At 40.0% G+C, this 15179-nt stretch overlaps 1 protein-coding gene across 1 annotated transcript in view; it reads left to right on the top strand.

The window, feature by feature from the left end:
* Positions 1 to 6012: 6012 nt before the first annotated feature.
* Positions 6013 to 15179, top strand: part of Thsd7b (thrombospondin type 1 domain containing 7B) — a 697290-nt gene continuing 688123 nt past the window's right edge. The window contains exon 1 of the mRNA XM_059280451.1: positions 6013 to 6175. Coding sequence (XP_059136434.1) covers positions 6037 to 6175 — 139 coding nt within the window. The 5' untranslated portion in view covers positions 6013 to 6036. The remainder of the gene's footprint in view (positions 6176 to 15179) is intronic.

The following is a 15179-nucleotide window of genomic DNA, read 5'->3' as shown; positions in this document are numbered from 1 at the left end:
TATAAACAGAGAAATGGTTCTCTTGTTCTTCTTTATCCCCTCATTTTGTTCATAGTGAACTCTCAAGTTACAGGTGTAAGAATCACTCCCACTGTGGCCCAAAGAATAATTTTGTGAATTTCAAGCATTTGAGAGAGAGAAAAAAGACAACAAACCTGTGTTCAGAGTCCATCCTGCATGGTCCATGAGCCTGACAGTGCCCCACCTTAGATGCATATGAAATGATGCACTTTGACTCATGGTAGCTCTCTCTAACAACCAGGTTCCTTTACTCTACATTTAAGCTTCTTTGGAAAAATAAATCATTAGGTATAGTGGGAAAGACTGAGAACACCAGTAACTTGTGGGTCTTCTCAGGAATATGATTGCTGTAGTGCTCTGTACAGAACTCAGCTGTACATTCTTAAATATCTTCTTTAGATCTTGTTGTTATTTTAAATTCATCCTATGAGCCCTACTGCTATGGTGCCTTGTTTATTGGTGTTAGGTAGGACATATATTGACCATGGAGTATAGGGGGTCTCAAAGCTATTCATCCTGGAGATGTTAGACTATGGGTAAAAAGTCCTACCCTAGATAATCACAGAAAGAGGCTTCAAGGTTGTGGGTTCCTTTGAAGAGTCAGAACTGGGCTTCAGGCCAGTGAACAGTGTCCAGAGGAGATGAAGGCTCAGAGTAAGCTGTGCTGAGATAATATTTTTCCATATAAGATTCAAGGATTGATACAGAATAGGAAATATTGGAATATGAGTCCTTGGCTTATCATCCTGGCTCCTGCATGATCTCACTGGAACTTATAATCCATTGAGACCTCTGTCTGACCTCTTATTTACAGCCATTTTAAGGAGAGCAGATATACTTTCCTTTAGTTCACATTTGAATGACTTGCATCTAGTTTTACATATGATGGATGTGTAAGAAGGCATCCTACTAATGAGAACGGGACAAAGCCACCTACATTGTGACAGTTTTGTATCACAGAAAGGCATGGCTTCAGTAGAGAGTTGGTCTTTCTAGCTAATTCCTTTGTTTAACTTTTGTAATCACAGCTTAACCTCAAACACAATCACCATTTTTATTAAACTCCATTTGATATGACACTGACTTAGAACCTGTCATTGTATAATACTCAGCCCATTTGCTTTTGCCTAGGTGAATTTTTCACCCTTGTGGGAATCATGGGAGAGTTTATTATTTCAGGGGGCAACATATCTTATTCTACTTTCTCAGCAGAGTAATTGGCAGTGGTGTTTTACTACAAATGTCCAGACAAGTCTTTTATCAAATCTATATTATACAGTTAATCATCCATTTGTGTATATGTGTTTGCAGAAAATATTATATTGTTTTCTGAGTGAAATAATAGTCTGGATTCAGTGTAAGTGTCTATTGAGACAAAAGACCTAGGAAGATTTTAACACTTCACAATACGTCTAGCTCCCAGCTGATTCTCATCTGATTCCTAGCTCTTAGGAAGTTGAGGCAGAAGAGAGAGCCTGTGGCTGAATTCTGTCTCCTCTTACTCTCCAGGAGCCTTTTTATCTCTCTCAAGTTCCAGCTCTGTAGATAGCAGTCTCCTCACCAACAGAGTGGGTGGGAGAACATGCCTTCCAATGATGGTATATGTGTGATATTCACCAAAGCAAACAGTTAGAACGTGCTTATATATACACTTTGCTCAGAACGCTGACCACTAGAATTCTGGGAAACAACTCTCAGCCAGAACAATCTACCAATTTCAAAATGTTTCTACTTAGAGGATCTCTTTTTCTGATTCACAAAAAATATCATATGAACTCTGAGTGACCATAGAAAAAATTATAATTTAGTTCCATGATGTGCAAACCTTAGCAAAGGCACAACTGTGATGAATCGTACTTTTGGCTCTTTGCATCAAGGATGTGTGCTCAATTCAGTTTCCAAGGACAGAAGGTTTAGAGATGAGTCTAGTAGTGCCTCTAAGGAGTCATGAAACCTACTAACAGACCACTTGTGAGAATAAGCAGAGAACAAGTGGACTTGGTTTATTTCAGCCAGAGCCCTCCACTTTTATTCCCCTCAATACTGGTATGTGATGTAGAAGTCTGAAGCAGAGCTTTTAGTTGTCTTTTAAAATACCTTCTTCATCCCAGGACTGAGGCAGGTGATCAGAGGGCTGTGTGCTCAAAGTTCATTGCTTGGCTCCTTCTAGAATAAGTTTTACTAATTTATGCTATACCACTGTACCCTTGGTATATTCTGGGAATGCAAAGAGACTGCCTCAGATGCTACTACCTACTGTTGTTCTATTGGATGAAGTGGTATTCAGCATCACCTGTATTTATGAGGAGCACTGGGTAAATTCTACAAGTGGGTAGGAATACAGCAATGGCTCTTTGTGAGAAAAAAAAATCAAGCAAAAGGAAGTGTCCTGGTTTTATTTCTAGTGCTGTGATAAAAAAATACCCTGAGAATGGGCAACTTAGGGGAGAAAGGTTCATTTTAGCTCACAGTTCCAGGTTAGAGTCCATAGCTGTATAGAGGTCACAGTAGGAGCCCGAAATGAGTCACATCCACAATCAGGAGCAGAAAAAAAAAAGAATCTATGAATGCTTAATGCTCACCTAACCTTTTCTACTCTAGTCCAGTTGAGTCCAGGTTTCCAAACTAAGGATTTGTGTAGATGGAGTTTTCCTGCCTGGCCCACAGTCAGGGCAAATCTCTCTCACCTGCCAGTCCCACAGCCTCAGACCCGACCAAGTAAACACAGAGACTTATATTGGTTACAAACTGTATGGCCGTGGCAGGCTTCTTGCTAACTGTTCTTACATCTTCAATTAATCCATTTCCATTAATCTATACCTTGCCACATGGCTCGTGGCTTACCGGCATCTTCACATGCTGTTTGTCATCGTGGTGGTTGGCAATGTCTCTCTGACTCAGCCTTCCACTTCCCAGCTTTATTCTCCTCCTTGTCCCGCCTACACTTCCTGCCTAGCCAATGGCCAATCAGTGTTCTATTTATTGACTAATTAGCAACACATTTGCCATACAGAACATCCCACAGCAGATTTGTGCCACCCATATTCAGAACGGGTCTTTCCACATCCATTAATGCAACAAGACAATCTCCACAGATGTGTCAACAAACAAACCTGATCTAGAGAATGCTGCATTGAGATGCTCTAGATAGTTGGAACTGAGCATCAGAACAGATGTCACATACTACTTTGTATACGAGGACTTCAGGATTATAGAAGCTATTCCCTTCTCATTGTTTGGTAGGATGCCTATAGTCAGAGTTACCACCATTCTTATTCTTTAGTAACTTTGCTGGGTATTAGGTGTACTAATGTACACTTTTATGGTATTCAGGCCACTTTTTATTCTATTACACCATCTGTCTATCTATCTATCTATCTATCTATCTATCTATCTATCTATCTATCATCTATCTATTTATCTATCATCTACAACCTATATATCTGTCATTCATCATCTATATCTGTCATCTATCATCTATTTATCTGTCTATTCATCTACACATACATACACACATGTGTATATATGTATGTGTGTATATATTTTTCATAATCAAATATCAAGTTTATTTCCATTCTCTTCCACTCTAGTTGTAATTGTAGTTAAAAGTTTTCCTGTGTCCTGGCCAGCTGGTGGTCAGTACAAATCTCTCCCACTCACATCACCCAAGTAAGCACACAGAGGCTTATATTAATTATAACTGCTTGGCCATTAGCTCAGGCTTTTTACTGACTAGCTCTTACACTTAAATTAACCCATAATTCTTATCTATATTTAGCCATGTGGCTTGGTACCTTTTCTCAGTTCTGCCTTGTCATATTGCTTCCTCTGTGTCTGGCTGGCAACTCCTGACTCAGCACTCCTCTTCCCAGCATTCTCCTTGTCTGCTTGTCCTGCCTATACTTCCTGCCTGGCTACTGGCCAATCATCATTTTATTTATCAACCAATTAGAGCAACACACATTCACAGCATACAGAATAACATTGCACAGCATGTAATTTTCTTCTGTTTAGAGAAATTCTGTCTGGAACTAGGGTTGTAGTGAATAGACAAAGTAACATTTGTCTAGCATGTATATGACCCTGAGTTCTGTCTCTATCATTGCAAAAAAATACCCAACAAAGAAATATAAATATACATGTATATATGGTAGGCGTATCAGATTTCATATATTCTAAAACATATTATTTGAATCTTTCCTTTTAAAGCTGTGTCTGAAGAGGTTTTGCATTCTTAGTGATAGGTACCAGCTGTTCATGTGTTTACATTTTATATTTTATTATCCTCTTTGAACTTTTCCTCTTATCAGCCATGTCTAACCCTCCACTGAATATTTTCTGCCCAGTCTATCTTCTATTTCTCAAATATCTCCTAATAGTTTTACTTATCCATAGTTGCTGGAATTATTCCACCAGTTTCATAACCCTGACCCCCATTTTTTTTAGATTTTTTCTTTTTTTTTAATTAAGAGATTTTCTATTCATTTTACATATCAACCACAAATTCCCTGTCCTGCATCCATCCAACCCCAGCCTTCCCTGCCTAACCCACTCCCCATTCCCACCTCCTCCAAGGCAAGGCCTCTCCTGGGGATTCAGCAAATCCTGGTATATTCAGTTGAGGCAGGTCTAAGCCCTTCCTCCCTGCACCAAGGATGCACAAAGTGTCTCAGCATAGGCATTAGGTTCCAAAAAAGCCTACTCATACACTAAGGAAGGTCCTGATCCCACTGCCTGGGGGCCCCCTAAATAGTTCAAGCTAAACAAGTGTCTCACTTATCTAGAGGGCCTAGTCCAGTACCATGGGGGCTCCTCAGCTATTGGTTCACAGTTCATGTGTTTCCACTAGTTTGGCTAGTTGTCTCTGTATTTTTTCTAATCATGGTCTCAATATCTCTTGCTCATGTGATCCCTCCTCTCTCTTATCCATTGGACTCCTGGAGCTCTGCCTGGGCTTTGGCCATGGAGCTCTGCATCTGCTTCCATCAGTCACTGGATGAGGGTTCTATCAGGACAGTTAGGGTGTTGGGCCATCACCAGGGTAGGTCAGTTCAGGCACCCTCTCGACCATTGCCAGTAGTCTATTGTGGATGTATCTTTGTGGATTCCTGGGGACCTCTCTAACACTCTGATTCTTCCTATCCCCATGGTGCCCTCATTTATCATGGTATCTCTTTCCTTGTTCTCCCACTCTGTTCCTGATCCAGCTAGGACCTCCTGCTCCCCTAAGCTCTCTTTCCTCTGACCCTTGCCCTCCATGAACCTCCCTCACCCCCAGTTTACTCATGTAGATCTCATCCATTTCTCCACCACTGGGCGATCCTTGTGTCTTTCCTAGGGCCTGACCCCCAGTTTATCTAACGCTATTTACTAGTAACTGGTGATGCCCATTAATCTAAGATATTTAGAAGTTCTTTACTGTTTTAAAATTCCCTCCTGACATTCAAGGCCCTTTACAATTTGGTCCCTAACCTGTATTCCAAACCTCATCTCCACCTGTTCCTCCTTCCCCTTCATGTCCTTCAAAGCAACCACCCACTTAATCACCAATCCCTGAACACAAACATAACTAGCTTTCAGTGCCTTATTCTCTCGGATGTGTCCTTCTTGACTCCTTCAAGCCCTTATGTTTCCCAAAGGCTCTTCTCAGATATTGTCTTGTGTATTTCCCTCTATTTTCTCTCGGCTCTGGCCTCATTCTGAGTCATTCCACTCGCTGCTGTTAAGGATGTTCGTTCCTCACCCTCTTTGGGTCTTAGTAGCGCCTGTCAATTTCTCTCCTCAGTTGTGAGCCCCTCAAGGAATTCCTCTGAACAGAAGGAAGCAAATCCGTGAGACATCCTCCAAACTTGATTACTTTTAAGAGTAAAACACTCTGTAACGGGGCATCTGTCGTGTGGTCACATGGAAGTCACTGGCAGTTGGAGCATGTCACGGTTGCCGAACAGTAGCCCTCACCTGTCTTTCTCTCGCTTTCAGGATTAGGGCAAGGGAAGACACTGAAAAATCTGAAGAATGTTTCCAACGAGTGATCTGGCTGTCACTCACTGGGTTCTGAGGAGCATGAGGAAGCTCTTTCTGGTGTTTTCTCTCCTGCTGTCCCAAGCAGCTCATTTGGAAGGCAGAAAGGACAATCAGTTCATCTGGAAAACAGGTAAGACTGTCCTGGCTGTTCTTTTGTCCTACAGTCATTTAGGAGAACATTCCTTTCATATTTGTGGGGTAGTGGGAAATACCCAGAGAGGAAGAATAGACTCTTTAATATACAGCTTACATGAGGTTTATTAAAGACTTGTTTTTATATTTATATATTTGTTTGTTTGTTAACTATTTATTTGTGTGCTTGCGTGTGTGTGTGTGTGTGTGTGCTTGTGTGTGTGTGTGTGTGTGTATGTGTGTGTGTGTATGTGTGTGTGTATACATGCCTGCAGAGGCCATAAGAGGGTACCAGATTCCCTGGAGCTTGAGTTATTGGTGATTATGAGCCAGTCACATGGATGTTGGAAACCAAACTTAGGTCCTCAGCAAAGGCAGCAAGTACTGTTACCAGCTGAGCCATTTCCGAATCTCCTCACACTAGATTTTAATTCCTGCTTAATTCCATCCATGACAGTGATACTTGTTATCCTTTAGAATTTTTGTGATGTTGTCAACTACAGTTATCATTTTCACAGTTACATCTACTTCTTCTTTGCCAACTATTTCTCAACAAAGAGACCAAATATGACATTTGAGTGGAGCTGATCTCCTCAGCTGAAAGGCTTTGGACCAATTTTGTATATGTCTTTCTTTCAGGGTTCAAACTAGTTAGCTCTTTTTTTGTTAAATAGCCTCCAGTACAGATTATTTACATGTGGGCTTTGGAGCATGAGTAATTACTTAGCTTGGGCTGGAGAGATCATGCAGTGGTAAGAATTCTTGCTGCTCTCACAGAGGACCTAAGTTCAGTCCCCTCACTCATATCATGTGGCTCACAATCAATTGCAAGGCCAGCTCCAGGTGATCCAACACTTCTTCTGACCCCCCAGAGGCACTCACATGCATACATACACACAAGATCTTTAAAAAAGACTTTAAAGTAATTATCTGAACAACTTTGCTTATGGGTGGTGACCACAGAGTCTCTTTACTGTATTTAGAGACCCTTCGCTATCTTGTGTACAGTTCCTTGTACATTTATGTGAAAGAATTGATTTCAGGTTTTCAAGCTTATGTATATCTTATACTCTCTAACTATATCCTTAATTTGCCTGTGTAAAATATGTATTCATTTCCAACCATAATAATTTATTAGCTTAAATTATGAACCCCAAACATAGGGTTGTTACTCTCAAATGGCTCTTTGTATCTCTAATGCTTTCTTTGCTATGGAAATTAATTTTCTTAAAGTTTCACAATCAGATCATTTACAATATTTATTACTATTTCAAGAGTCCATTCTTGCAAGTATAGATAACTTATACACTTAATATCTTGGAAGGGGAATGTGGTGGTGGAGAAGATCTATGGTCCTCAGAGAGTTTTCATTTGGGTCCCATCATCTGTAAATTAAATAGACTGCGAACATATTGTCACCATGGAAATATGTACAAAAGTGATATTCATAATATTTAAATGACTTTGCAAAAATGAAAATGAATTATGTTTTAAAGTATATTAAGTAAAAAATTCCAGTGCCATTAGAGATACAGTCTGGAGAAAACTTAATTGCATTAAAACCTCTATAAATTAATTTAATTGTGGGCTCCAATACTACATTGGTGATTTGTGATTCCCCCCCCCACACACAGTATTGCCAAGCTTTGGAGATAATTTTTAAGTCAATATTGCATTTCTGTAAAGGGTTCTCTATTGCTTAATCACAGGAGTCAAATGTTTTGTAAGGGTGGGTATGTGTGTGGAGGCCAGAGATCAGCTTAATCTCTTATTGGCCTAGAACTCACCAGTCGGGATAGGGTGGCTACTAGCACACTCCAGGGAATCTTCCTGTCTCTGCCTCTCCAATGTTGAGATTGTAAGTGTGTGCCACTTTGCCTAGTCTTTCTGGCTTCTGGAGAATCAAACTCTTGACCTTGGCAATCACTTCACAAAATGAGCCATCTCCCCAGTCCATGAAAGAGAAACATTTCATTAATTCAAACTTTATCTGGCTACCTTACTGCCTGATGTTCTCTGAGAAATGCAATTAAAATGGAAAGTAGCAAATCTGCAGCATTAATGAGATGTGTTAGGAAAATGAGCTTATTTAGAAGAAAATTTATGTGTGTTTTCTAAAAGTAAGCAATTGAGCTTCTGGAGAGGGAAATCTCTCCAGAAGACACCGGCATTGTTCAAAATAAACATTGAAGTGGATGTTTCCATTTTTTGTACTGACTACTGCTCCTCTCTTTCTAAGCCAGTGGTTCTCAACTTTTCTAATGCTGCGAACTTTTAATATAGTTCTTTATGTTGTGCTGACCCCCAACCATCACATCATTTTTGTTGCTACTTCTTAACTGTAAGTTTTCTACTGTTATGAATTATAATATAAATATCTGTGTTTTTTGAAGGTCTTAAGCGACCCCTGTGAAAGGGTTGTCTAACACCCAAAGATGTGGCTATTAAGAACCCCACAGATTAAGAACCACTGTTCTAAACTAAAGTTTTAGCACATGACCATCAACTTCAAAAGCAGAAAAATGTCAACAGTGAAAAATCAAAAGCAAAACTCTAAACCATGTAACCCCCTACCCAGCTCTTTTGTACCTTTCAAAAAATGACTTATGTAAATATATATGGATTCATACAACTGAATCTTTACATTTTTTTTGTAGCTAGACTTCATCATACCATGATGTCTTGATGAATAGTATATACTAGCTTGCACATGCCAGTCTTATCTTTTAAAGGTTGTGTAGTATCTTTTGTGTTCTTGTTTAATTGCTTGGCATCTCAGTGGCTTCTATATTTTGCTATTATACATAATGTTGGTGTGGATAAAGTATTATTTTGAAGGTAAGCAATAAATTGTCTTGAGAAGTCATCACATCTTGTGAAATAATTTGGAGTCATAACCTTTAAAGTTGCCTTTAACACTTTTGTTTCTGCTGCACACAATACACACACAGGAATTTATTATATTTCATATGAAAAACTTTTGTTGCTGAAATGAATTACATTTTTACAGTATGTTATCAGATCTATGAACATAGATGAATACAGGTCCATTGTAATCTGGAATTTGAACAAATATTCTGGAGACACAGGTAAACCTGTTTTACACTAGAAACCTGGAAATCACCTTTCTGTTTGGTCAGATGCCATCCACTTAAACTTTTTGCTAATCTCCACTGTTTTCTCCCTAATCAAAAGGTTAAGGGTCAGTTAACTTCATCTAAATTAGAGGTATTCCTAGGTAAGTCTTGGCTTTGGAAACACATTGGACTGATGATAGAGAGGGCCATGCTATGCTGCTAAGGATTGCTGTACTAAGGGAGCCTGGAGGGTTGCAGATTGGAGAGTCACTGATCTGCCAAAGCTTCCCAGCACCTGTCCTCACCATGAGGACATCAGATCAATATTTAGTGTCAGGCAGCCCATCACCCATATCTGAGAAAGAAGGATCCTTCTGTCAGGAGGAACAGATAAGAATTGAATTTGCTTATTGTTTTAAGTTTAAATCTGTAGCTATTTGTAAGCACCCTACTTTGTTAAGGAGGAATGGGCCATAGTCTTTGAAGCCATCAGAAGTACCTACTTCATACATTCTTGGTAGTGGTTTTGAGAAGTGTGTTCATTCCATTTATATTTGCCCAGTCCTGTGTCCTGGGCAGTGTTAACAAGGGTACATGATACATAAACATTGGGAATAAAGCAGATCCTCAATTATCAGAAACAGCAGTTGGAAAATATGTGATATGGTAAGAAATGGTAAAAAGTAAAGGATGACAGGAAGAAAGGGGTAAATGGTGGAGAAGAGAGTGGAAGCTTTAACAGGCTGTTGTTGGAACACTTCACTGAGGAAGTGGCTCTGTATAGAAGACCGAGGGCTAGTGAAGGCACCAGCCATGGGGATGAGAGAAAGCAGGTACAGATGGCAAGCATAGGGTACTGAGGCAGAAGCACAGGGTGGTGTCATGTAAGGACTAGGGAGCAGCTGGAGATGACAGTCTTCACCTTTAATCCCAGCACTCAGGAGACAAAGACGGGTGGATCTCTGTGGGTTCAAGGCCAGAATGATCTACACAGTGAGTCTCTGGCCAGCCAAGGTAACACAGTGACATCCTGTCTCAAAAAACAAAACAAACAAAAACAGGTCTAGGGAGGAGACCAGCATGCTGGAGCAGACAACACAGCAAGGGGAGGGTGACAGGCACCCAGGACAAGAAGGTAGCAGGACCATGTTAGCCATGTTCTTATCTGTCACAGCTGTAACTCTGGATGAAACAGAAAGATGTCAGAGTCCACAGAACTATGACACGAGCTGAAATTCTTTCCAGAAAGATTTGAGTGAGATCGTGGTGGGAAGACTTGGCAAAAGGCAGGTCAGGGATGCAGGTTAGGTGGTGCTAAGGACAAAGAGTGGGTACAGCAGCTTGGACCAAGGTCATAGAAGTGAAGCTAGTGTGAGGAGGTTGAATTAAAGATGCCAAAAAGAGCAACTGAAGGATAGAAGATGTATTGTGGGTGGTTGTGCCTAGGAGCCTATATATTTAAGAGCCAGCTTATGTGATTTAAGGACAGTCTCATCTAATCACCAAGTATGATTTCGATGATGACTTGAGACCCCTCTGCTTGTTGCAAATGGAGAGTGTTACCTGCATCCAGGGGATATAGCTAAACATTCTAAAATTATCAAGGTAGCACCCACCCCTGAACAAAATATCAGGTCTTAAAACTATCTTTAGGACCTAGGTTGAAAAGTCCTGACTTAAGCTAAAGCCATTGGAGTGGTGTCTTAGTTTTCTGTTGCCATGACAAAACCACATGACCAAGGCAGCTTATAAAAGCAAGCATTGAATCAGGGACTTGTGGTTCCAGAAGATCAGAGTACATGACCATCATGGTGGGGAAAAATGGCAGCAGGCAGGTAGGTAGGTAGGCATGTGCTGAAGTAGTAGCTGAGAGCTTACACTGATCCAGAAATGTAAGTCACAAAAACCAAGAGCTAACTGGTAATGACATTGGCTTTTGAAACCTCAAAGCCCACCTCCAGTGACACACCTTCTCCTATGAAGCCGCAGCCCTCTCTTTCCCAACCAGTTCCTCCAAGTGTGCAAATTTATGAGCCTGTGAGGGCTAGTTTCATTAAAACTGCCACAGGTGGGAAGGAAAAACACAGAGAGATACTGATTTTGCCCTGATGAGTGAAGTGAATCAGGTCATGTGAGAGTGAGATGGTTCAATGAAACTACGACCTTCATGAGTTCAAACCACAGGACCCACATGGTGGAAGGAGAGAAATAACTAACTCATTAAAGTCGTCCTCTCTTCTTCATGTGTAAGTTGTGGCACCTTTACCCTGCCCAACACACACACACACACACACACACACACACACACACACACACACACACGAAATATATAAATAAATAAAAAATTAAAAGGAAAATTAAGTCATTTCTTTTGCGCTGTAGAGGAAGCAGAGAGTGTGCTGTGAGGTGCTTGGCATCAACCACACTTACGTTTTGACCTTGTATGAAATTCGTACCTGGGTATCAATCACCAAGTTGGATATACCCAATCTGAACGCAGGAGAGAGATGGCGGATATGCAGCAGCAAAGAGGTTGAAATTAAACGAAGCTTTAGAAATGCAGATATACACTCAGAATTTGTGATCCTGAATATAGAGAGAATAACATTTTGATTACATCCTTCGGGAGCCAAATGACATTAAAAAATCATGGTGCTAAAATGCACGTAACGTAAACTTTACCATTTTAGCAGCTTTAAAGGTGTAAAATTCAGTGAGATTTAGCACACTCAGAGAGAGGGAGAGCTGGAGCTTTCGCAGATACCTTGTTCCAGAACGTTTTTACTAGCCAAAATCACATGTTGCCAGTGAGCTTATAAAAAGACAAGAAAACAAATTTGGTTCTTGATAATAAAATGGGAAAGAGAAAAAAAAAAAACAAGTTGTGTAATTATTTCTTCATGATCATGTTTAGAAATTGTTAGCTTTTGTCAACATGTAATGAGCCCTTTTTAGTAGTATAAATTACACTAGCATAGTAGAAAGAGCTAAAGTGGTCTATCTACAGAGAGGCACCCCCAAATCCTGAGTGTCTACAGGGGAGAGGTATTTCACTTCTCTCAGCCTCTACTAGCTTAAAAGGAGGACATCAACATTTCGTGGGGACATTTTGAAAAGTAAGATAAAATATGGAAATATATATTGAAAACTGGCTACTCAATGTTAGTTAGCTACTATTTCTGTTTTTGTCTATGTCTATTTTACAGGTTTTTTTTTTTTTTAAAAAAACAGTAATTTGGATGTGTTTGTGTGGTGGTGTGACCTAGTTCTGGAGTCGTAGGTAGTTGTAAGCCACTTAATGAATGTTGGGAACCAAACTAGGGTCTTCTGCACTCTTAACCACTGAACCATCTTCTCCTGCCCCCATTTCCTTCATTATCATCTAGTGGTCTCATGCTTGGTACATCTGTGTTTCTGTGTTTTGAAGTTTTTATGTAATGATTGTGGGAAGCCAGATCCCACCTTTTAAAGGGTTCCTATGAGGAGGAGAGAGGAATAAGAAACGTTTAGAGAGAAAGATAGTGGAGAGGAGATATATAGAAACACAGGATAGCTTCGGGAAGACCTAGGTCAAAATCCACTGGCCCCTTCTGTCTCTTCAAAAGGGCTTTTTATAATAATGCCAAGGGGTGGGGCAAAAGACCTCCCCCTTGCTAGATCAAAGCATACTGCATAGCCAAATGTAGCCCCTTCCAAACACCTGGTAACCATGCCCGTGGTCCAACCGTTCCCCTATGCAGCCCTGCTGGGTAAAGCAAGCTCAGATCACAGTAGGAAACCTCTGTGGGTTTCCACAAATGTACTTCTTTTATCATACAAAATAAGGATTGTTTGACAGTTACATGTATTTTATTAAGAAGTAATTTTACTGATTTGAGTTATAAATTTGTCTTTATACTAGACTCTCAGAAAGTTTTGACTCCAATACCTTTTACATGATAAATATGAGAATAATGACCTCCATTCTATGAGCAAAGTAAATAAAATAGAATTATTCACTTGGAATAAAAATACATAATGTCAATGACATTGCAAAAGAATAAAGCATCTTATCTATGTTCACAGTTAACCATAGCTTAAATAATATTTTCATCACTAAAATATTATAAGGAAAATTGTATTATATATATTGCACACATACATCCTAAACTTCGAGTCTTAGAGAAAACAAAATGTTCTTAGAAGAGAGATTTTGTTTTAATATCTGTTAGAAATCCATAAAATATTTCCTCCGGGAATTAGATTAAATTCAAATCATTTTAGTTGCCTCTGTGGACATTAGATCATCTAAGGGGCATGTATTAATAGACCCTTGGTGGTGGTACTCCTGTAATATCAAAAACCTTGGCATATATAGTGTGGATTTTACTGCTAAAAGTTATAATTATTTGTCCTTAAAGACCTCAAGCACTAATTTTATAATGTTCCTGAGAGGTAAGAAAAAAATCTATATTATGTAACAAAACAAATTACTCTGCTGTTTCTTTCTAAATGGAACTAAAGCAAAGACTTCATGGCAACAGGAGACTTTGTTGTCTTGATGTAGCCCAGGTAACTAGAACACACAAAACTAACTGCTGCATAAGCCATCTTCTACCTTAAGTGAAACGAGGGACAATGTGTGTGTGTGTGTGTGTGTGTGTGTGTGTGTGTGTGTGTGTGTGTGTGTTGTGATGTGTTGGTGTGAGGCTGTATGCATGTGTATTTTGCTGTCACTTCATTTCAGTGTGATTTCTGGTCACGTTCTGTGGAGGTCTTTAACCTTAACTCTTATTTAAAAGGAGACAGAATAGATGTGCAAGGCCTTTAAGTGTAGCTGGAGTTCTCAGCATGATGGCCTTTAAGTACCTTGCTGCCCAAATGGAGTCCATAGATGTAGCTGGTCTGTCTCAACTCTTTTCAGGAAAACAAAACAAAACAAACAAAAAAACAAAACAAAACATCTAATATTTACCTCTACATTTCCGTCTCTGTCTGCTTCCCTGCCTCCCTCCCTCCCTCCCTTCCTTTCTTCCTCATCACTTTTCTCTCTCCTTCCACTGTCTCTATCTTTTGAAACAGTATGGCTGTATAGCTGGGATAGACCTCAAAGTCCTAGCAATCCTTCTGCCTCAGACTACTGAGTAGAGGCTTACTCTACTCAGGTGATGTGGTAACATGTAGATGAATTTCTAAATGGTCTAATTAAATAAAAAACACGGAGCCAGATATAGGGGTGAAAACCTGAGAGATCAGGGAAATAGGGAAAGCCACAGCTAACCTTACCTCACCAAATCCGCAGCTTCCAAATATGAGCTACTTCCTGTCTACTCACGCCTATATGCCTCGCTGTTCTGCCATCTGATTTGCTCTCTCTGTCCAGCTACATCATTTCCTCTTCCTGCCTAGCTCTGTCACTTCCTGTCTGTCTGTACAGACCACCAGACCTCCATGGTTAACTAGTGTTGGAATTTAAGGCATGTGCCACCTCACCTAGCTCTGTTTCCAGTGTGGCCTTGAACTCACAGAGATCCAGATCTGTGCCTCCCAAGGTATAGGATTAAAGGCATGTGCTACCTTTGCCTGACTTCTTTGTTTACTTATAATGGGTGGCCTTTTCCTCTGATCTCCAGGCAAGCTTTATTTATTATTTATTAAAGTACAAATAAAATATCACCACAGTAACATACTCCTTATTGTTAACTTTTGGTTTATGTGCACCGGACACCTGCCATGGATCTTTTCCTAGGCCAGTGGAAGATGTCTCTCTCATCTCACTCCTCATTTCTTCCTTACTGAAATTCTTCTAAGCATTTTTATTAAGCTAGTTCAGCCAGTGGCTGTTTTCTATGCAGATTCTCTCTGTGGAGCCAAGCTCTGTACTGCACTTCATTCTTTATTATTTAGCTCTTTATAGAGGAATGAAAAGCTGCCTCTCGTGTGTTT

Source organism: Peromyscus eremicus, chromosome 15 (assembly GCF_949786415.1).
Source record: "Peromyscus eremicus chromosome 15, PerEre_H2_v1, whole genome shotgun sequence".
In the NCBI taxonomy this organism is placed as follows: Eukaryota; Metazoa; Chordata; class Mammalia; order Rodentia; family Cricetidae; genus Peromyscus; species Peromyscus eremicus.
Note: the sequence above shows the minus strand (reverse complement) of the source record. Positions and strands in the feature narration are given on the sequence as shown.